At 39.8% G+C, this 6,629-nt stretch overlaps 1 protein-coding gene across 1 annotated transcript; it reads right to left on the bottom strand.

The window, feature by feature from the left end:
* Positions 1–917: 917 nt before the first annotated feature.
* On the bottom strand, positions 918–5,516 carry LOC306736931 (uncharacterized protein). The gene is made up of 10 exons (XM_079218621.1): positions 5,465–5,516; positions 5,282–5,372; positions 4,979–5,155; positions 4,697–4,852; positions 4,455–4,498; positions 3,612–4,283; positions 3,373–3,469; positions 3,073–3,258; positions 1,473–1,625; positions 918–1,338 (listed from the first exon to the last, which is right to left on the bottom strand). The coding sequence occupies exons 1-10, from the start codon at positions 5,499–5,501 to the stop codon at positions 1,293–1,295; spliced, it is 1,659 nt and encodes a 552-aa protein (XP_079074747.1). The 5' UTR covers positions 5,502–5,516; the 3' UTR covers positions 918–1,292.
* Positions 5,517–6,629: the final 1,113 nt, after the last annotated feature.

The following is a 6,629-nucleotide window of genomic DNA, read 5'->3' as shown; positions in this document are numbered from 1 at the left end:
CATAGAAGAATACAATAAAAAAGTTAATGATGCTTTGAAGACACAACAGCATCATTTTTGGTTGATTTAGTGTATACTACTGCTGTATGTGGATGTACTGAACACAATTAGTGATAGAAAGTGAAATAAATAGCGTGTTACATGAGAAAATGGCAATATCACACATTAATCATAGATGCTCCGTTTTGGAGATTTGTCTAAACTTCTGTACTAAATAAATAACCAAAATTGTTTTACTTCACTTAATCAATGTCAAACTTTGCAGAGAGACTGTTAACATACTGTGCTATGATATGTTAATTTTTTATATTTGTCATTTAAAAGCGAAGTTCATCCTGAAAGTCTTGTTTTCTTTTTTTTTTATGTGTTCTATCATCAACCAATAAACCAGTAGCACATACACTGATGAAAACCTTTGCAGCTTTCACGAAAACACGGCTTGTGTTTATAATGTTAGACATCTGGTGTAGAAACTTTTGCCTGATGGCGTACACTCCAGTAGTATAAAATCAAACGTTATTAGCTAATGGTCCGATAATAGAAGGTTCTGTAGATATAAATATATACACTCTGCGGCTGTAAATATAAATATAAATATATTCTCCAGTTAGTTGTATTCTATTCTATTTTATTGTGTATATTTAAATATATGTAAATATATATATATATGACTTTATATATTTGATCTTTTATCTTTTGTGTTTGTATCTTCAATTGTAAGGCGCTACTGATGACGACCAAAAAATGTCCCCTTGGGGATTAATAAAGTATATATGCATTCATTCAACTATTAAATGTTCCATCTTAATGCCATATAAAAGAACAAGGTCGAGGGTGTGGTTAAAGCAGTGAGTGGGTTACTGTACTCTCTAACAGAAGCCAATCTAATCTAATAATGAGATAAACACAGTAATAAGGCCATTATCAGACATCCACATGAATATTAAAATCACTTACAACAATTAATGTATCAGTTTTAAGGATGAACTTGATGAGAGCTCTGAAAATTCTGATAGGAATTCAAAATACGGACCTATAACAAATATAATTGGCTGTTTTATTTTCCAGGTAGGATGAGAAAGACCAAGAACAAGGTTTTCAAATGAGTTGTAGTTTAATTTAGTTTGAGAATTTATTAATTAGCTTTCATTAGGATATTTTGTGTAACTCTTACTCATCTGGTTACTTTTGATTACATTAATGTAAGCGGTGAGATGCAACAGCAATCAATTTGGTACATTATTGTGGCTCAGCAAAACATCTTGTCCAGGATCTTCTCCTTCATGGAAGCTTCACTGACCGTTGCCCTGGCAGAATGTATAACTCCACCGACGGTCACTGTCAACGAGAAACAATAAGGTTTGAAGAGCATTAACACACTGCTTCGTCCATTGATATTAAGAATACAAGGTGAAAAGCTTTGGCGCTGTAAGTGGGATGTGGATGTGATAAACTGTTACTAATGATCTTACCGACTGTCCTCATCAAAGACACTTGACACTCCAGTCAGGAAGTGGTCACTGGCAACCGTCCAGCTGAAGTATTCCTTATAGTAGTTGACGTGTGTCACTGTTTGGCAGTTGGATGTGGTAAAACCAGGGGAACTGCAGCACTGAAACCTCCATCTGAAAATAAAGAATATTGGGTTCATTTACATCCACAACTACGTTAATTTAGTAACCAACAGGATTGTTTTACTCCACCTGCACTAAAGGTTTCCCTAATTAGGGCCTGAGCACTGACAACATCAGGCCAGGTCCTATTGAAACTGCCATGTTCATTATTATTCTGCAATTGAATTGTGCTGGACAAAAAGTAAATCTGAGCATTAAGCTCTTCCTACCATTTTTAATTTTGTGAAAAACCCATTTGTGCAAATTCCTCCTACAAGCTCTGTCTGATTGATACCAAATTTGCTGTAGGTCATTATTGGATCAATGTCATCAAAGGTTATCAAAAACGTGTTGACAACAATTTGTGTTAAGACATAGACCAATGAACCTCTAAGGGGTGTGGCTTAGTACATTAAAACACATAACTTCCGAAATACATGACCAGATTTGTAGCATATATGCACATTGCATATATTTTCATTTTCATTCTATTCAAACACTAGAGGGCACTGCAGTAAATTGCCCAATTTCTGCTTTTTCTGCCATTTTTCCTCGATTTCAGGTGTTATAAATTAACAAACTCCTCATAGACATTTTTTGTGATCAACTTCAAATTCATTCAGGATGACCTGAAGACCTTTATGATGAAAAGTTATCAAAATGGTGAGTAGGCATTGAACGGCCTTAACGTGGCGGGCATTACATGCCCATTTCGTGCAGTTCGCCTAGAAAGAGGAGGTTGTTGTAATTCCAAGGTACATTATCCAATATGTCCCAAATTTCTCATGCAAGATGCTGGTTCAGGCTTCAACAATATAATTTCAACACAAACATAATTTCCTTTTGCCTACTGGAAATTTTAGCATATTCCTAGGCGCTATTTTCTAACGTACTTTTCCTAGGGATTTTACAGATCCACTTCAGACCTCAGTGATGAATAGTTATCAAAAGCTTTACTTTTGAGGGAACAGAATACCCATTGCGTGTCAGCTATTTTTACGTGAATTTCCATTAAACAAGCTCATGTAACTCTACTGGACTTGCTCGAATCTGCCTCAAACTTGCAATGCTAAGTAAAATTTACGACCTGAGTATGTCAACAAGCCACATACTGGCAACAGAAAGTCAGTGTTATGTGATAACGGCATCCGACTTACATTATATTTACATGATATTGTCTATACTTGTTATAGAGCAGTATAATGCATGTTGTCTAGTGCCATACAATGGATACAGGAAGTGGTGGACTGTTTACAAAGCAACATTTTCCAGCGTCACTCCATGCAGGAAAAAACTTGTGGACGCTTTGTCCGACGGTCGGAGACATTCTCGGCCCCCGACATGCGCAAAGGTGCGAGGGCCCGTACATTGCTGCTTGCAGCTTTAATTAACGTTTTGTTTCTTCAAAACGATCTGATTGATATTCTTTTTTTTATCAAGACAAACACAAATGACTCACTTCCTGTCCTGGAGGCGGGCGCGGTAATTACTGAAGACGCCTGTGATCACCTTATTCTTTCCACAGTTGAAGTTTATTGGGTCCCAATATCTGTTTTGACGCCTTGACCACTTGCATGCTCTTTGTAACTTGAAAGCCTTGCATGGAAACGCCCATAGTCGATCTTTTTTGTCGTTATCGTAGAAACTATTGTGAAAAGAAATCAGCACGTTAGAAACCCTAACACTCAACAAAATAAAACTAAAGTTAGTTATGGATAAATAATAATGTATAAACCTTAACTTGATTTGTACTGCCTACCTTGTAATGCCAGATACAGCTTGACTATTAGGACAAATGCGACTGAGCGTGTTCTCCAAGGTATTGTCCCACTCGGTGAGTTCAGCGAAATAATCCGCTGTAAGAGAAAGGTACGTTTACTGGGTGAGTTACAGGCAAAGCTGTGAACAGGAAAAGGTCTAACAGACTGGAAAAGTGACATTTAACTAGCATGGTTAAGATATTCCCTGTTGGTCTAACTGCTTTATTTGCGTACTTACTGCAGACATACAGCTTGTTGATCTTCAGAATGTCATTCTCTGACATGCCGACCCTCTGGCCTATTTGTGCTGAGGCGTCGAGGGGAACGATGGTATCTAATGAATTCTTTGAGAAGGCTTTCGCTCCATAATGCATTACAGACGTGTAGTCGTATGGAACATTGAGGTTGTTAGTCTCCCATCGGCCAAAGTTTCCTTCTTGTCCTTTCAGGATGTTTCCAAAGTTGATCCTGACGAAAGCGTCTCTGTCACTTCTACTTTGCTCGTGCCAGAAGCCGAGTGCGTGGATGAGCTCATGCTGAATGATGCCCTTCTGAAGGCATCCTTTACCCAGAGATAGTTCTTGGGACTTTCCGGTTCTCCCAACCCACGACCAACATCCGCTTTGTTTCACGATGCTGACGTAGTCGGTCTGGTCAGTACGAGTAACAAACCGGATGCAGGTGCTCATGTGGAAGCCACTGATTGCATCGTCAATCTGGTTCTTTTCAGAGCTGGTGAAGGAATCACTCACGACATATGGCACTGTAACTGTCTTCAGTACCTTTAGCCATCTGCAGTTATCACAGATTCTGGCATTCCTTGCGTTTGAGACGAAAACATCTCCTTCGGTTAAATGCTCTTTTATTTGTTGGTTTGCTGTCAGGATTTGTGAGTGGACTGGCTTGGTATCTATAAAGAGAATAAAATAGGTTTAGTCCGATTAAATGTATCTGAGAAACAATGTTAATTGGTCTACTGAACATACACACACAAAGACACAGGTTTTCATATATCTATATATATAAAAGCATGTGTCATATATGGCAGTCTCAGGCAATGAAGTACATTGGAACTAATTACCTTGTGTTGTTCCTTTGCAGAAATTGAAACTCCAGCGATGATCTCTGTCAATAAAAAAGCAACGTCATTAGAAAGTTAAAGTTATTGTTACTAAATTCATCAATAGAGGCTCAATATGACTGGCAGCAGTGGTAGTAAACACAATATAAATGTTGACTGTTTCATTTAATGTCTATAAACATGAACATGTAACATTAATAAATGTTAAAAGTAGAAGCACATTCTGGCGTCAGTATATTTACCCGTTGTCATTATTCTTGAGCTGGGTCTGGACTCCTGTGAGGAAGTGGCCTGCAGGAAGTTGCCAGTTGAAGTCTTCGCCCCAGTAGTTGACCATCGGAGTTTTACGACATTCAAATGTGAACAAGTTTGGAGCAGAGCAGCAGAGGAACTTCCAACTGAAACAAGATCAGATCAAGCAAACCATCATAGATTATTAATTATGTCTTCAATGTATTGATAGAGTTAAATGCAAAGAACTAATCAGTTTATTATTTATTGGAAGGAATTTGTATTTAACAAACTTTCTGCCTCCTTGTGCGTTGTTGTATTCGCTGTAGACGCCAGCAACCACATGATTGACCGGGCAATTGTAGCTGAGTTCTTTCTCCTGGGAACTGGACCAGGAGCAGTTTGAGGTGGGGCCGAAAGACTTGCACTCAATCTTCCATTGGCGATCCATGTCATTGGCACTGTAGGAGCTTTAACATGAATCGTAGAAACAGTAGAAACAGTTAAATACATGGTGTATGACAGCAATAATACATGTATTGATAACTTTTTATTTAGAAATAGTTCAATGTTTTCATATGCATGTGCAAGTTTACCTATTAATCTGAGACACGACGTGTTTGTCTGGACAAGCATGACGCAGAATGCCTTTCAAGCTGTTGCCATAGTCCTCTGCTCTGAGTCCAGCTGCAAACAGGTGGTTACATGATTAATAATCAACATCATCAATACAATACAAACTCAGCCTATATTTACAAATGAGAGATCAATGATCTTACCTGTCAGAAGGACGGAAACCACGATGAAGGTCCACATTGTGAGTGATGTGTCTGACCTGTGAGGAGACTGCCTTCACCGACTGTTGGTGCTGCAATTTATACGCCTGTAGCAAAGCAGTTAATAGGTTCTCGTGACAAAGCCACGTGATATTTTTCAGTCCTTTATCACCCTCTAATTATTCTTTCCACTTTAAACTAACAACTTGATTACAATAGGAAAAGTTTTCGGCTCTGGAATCTTGAACTGTTCTTCACTCAAGGTGCGCCAAAACAATGCAGTGGGTGTGGACCAGAAGTTTGACATTTATATTATCAATACTGTGACATTCATTGGTGAGGAATCTATTGCGTAATTAGGTGAGAGTCACTTCATGGTACTCTATCGAAATATTTTTCTGACGTCTGGGTCAAACGGGTTTTGTGCAATAATTAGGTTCCAGTCATCATAACCATAGCTTTTATGGATAAACAAGAGGAGCACAGCCTAGATAAACTCACGCAACATGAGTTATTAAATAAAAGCAGCAATATGTATGTCAAACTACTGAACTGCTGGTTAGAAAGCAAAAAGGTTGGATGTCAATGAGGTCACATCCATTCAGGGGTGCAAACAGGGGGCAAACAGGACCACGTCAACTGCAAAAAGCAGAGAGGCAATCCCAAGACTCCCGGACCTGACGTTCTCTATCCCTCTATCTCTATCTCCCTAGGCCAACACCCACTGGGAACGCGTCTGACTTAATGCAGAGAATAGGAACACAGCTCTTACTGCAGGCGTACAGAGACCGGATAGCCCGTTGCAACAGGCCCAGCACCCCAAACTCCAGCAGCGCCCCCCACAGTCCACAAAGCACAAACTCCCAGCACCCCTCTTGCGAGGGTAAAGAGCTGGTCCACTGATCCACGACTAGGACGAAATCCACACTGCTCATCTTGAATCTGAGGTTTGACAAGCGGTCGGAGCCTCCTTTCCAGCATCCTGGCATAAGCTTTCCCCGGGAGGCTGAACAGTGTGATGCCACGATAGTTTGAGCACACTCTCCGGTCCCCCTTCTTGAAAATGGGAACCACCACCCCGGTCTGCCAGTCCATGGGCACTGTTCCCGACCCCCATGCGACACTGAAAAGGCGTGTCAGCCAAGACAGCCCAACAATGTCCAGCGCT

Source organism: Taurulus bubalis (assembly GCF_910589615.1).
Source record: "Taurulus bubalis genome assembly, chromosome: 5".
NCBI lineage: Eukaryota > Metazoa > Chordata > Actinopteri > Perciformes > Cottidae > Taurulus > Taurulus bubalis.
The sequence above is the reverse complement of the archived record's forward strand: the minus strand, read 5'-3'. Positions and strand labels throughout refer to the sequence as shown.

What these genes read in the sequence shown, in the direction of transcription:
- LOC306736931 (XM_079218621.1), bottom strand. Translation starts at nt 5,501, where the DNA reads ATGTGGACCTTCATCGTGGTTTCCGTCCTTCTGACAG. An exon ending in GTCGTGTCTCAGATTAATAG is followed by an intron (nt 5,156 to 5,281) that starts GTAAACTTGCAC and finishes TTCATGTTAAAG; the next exon opens with CTCCTACAGTGCCAATGACA. An exon ending in CAACAAGCTGTATGTCTGCA is followed by an intron (nt 3,470 to 3,611) that starts GTAAGTACGCAA and finishes TTTCTCTTACAG; the next exon opens with CGGATTATTTCGCTGAACTC.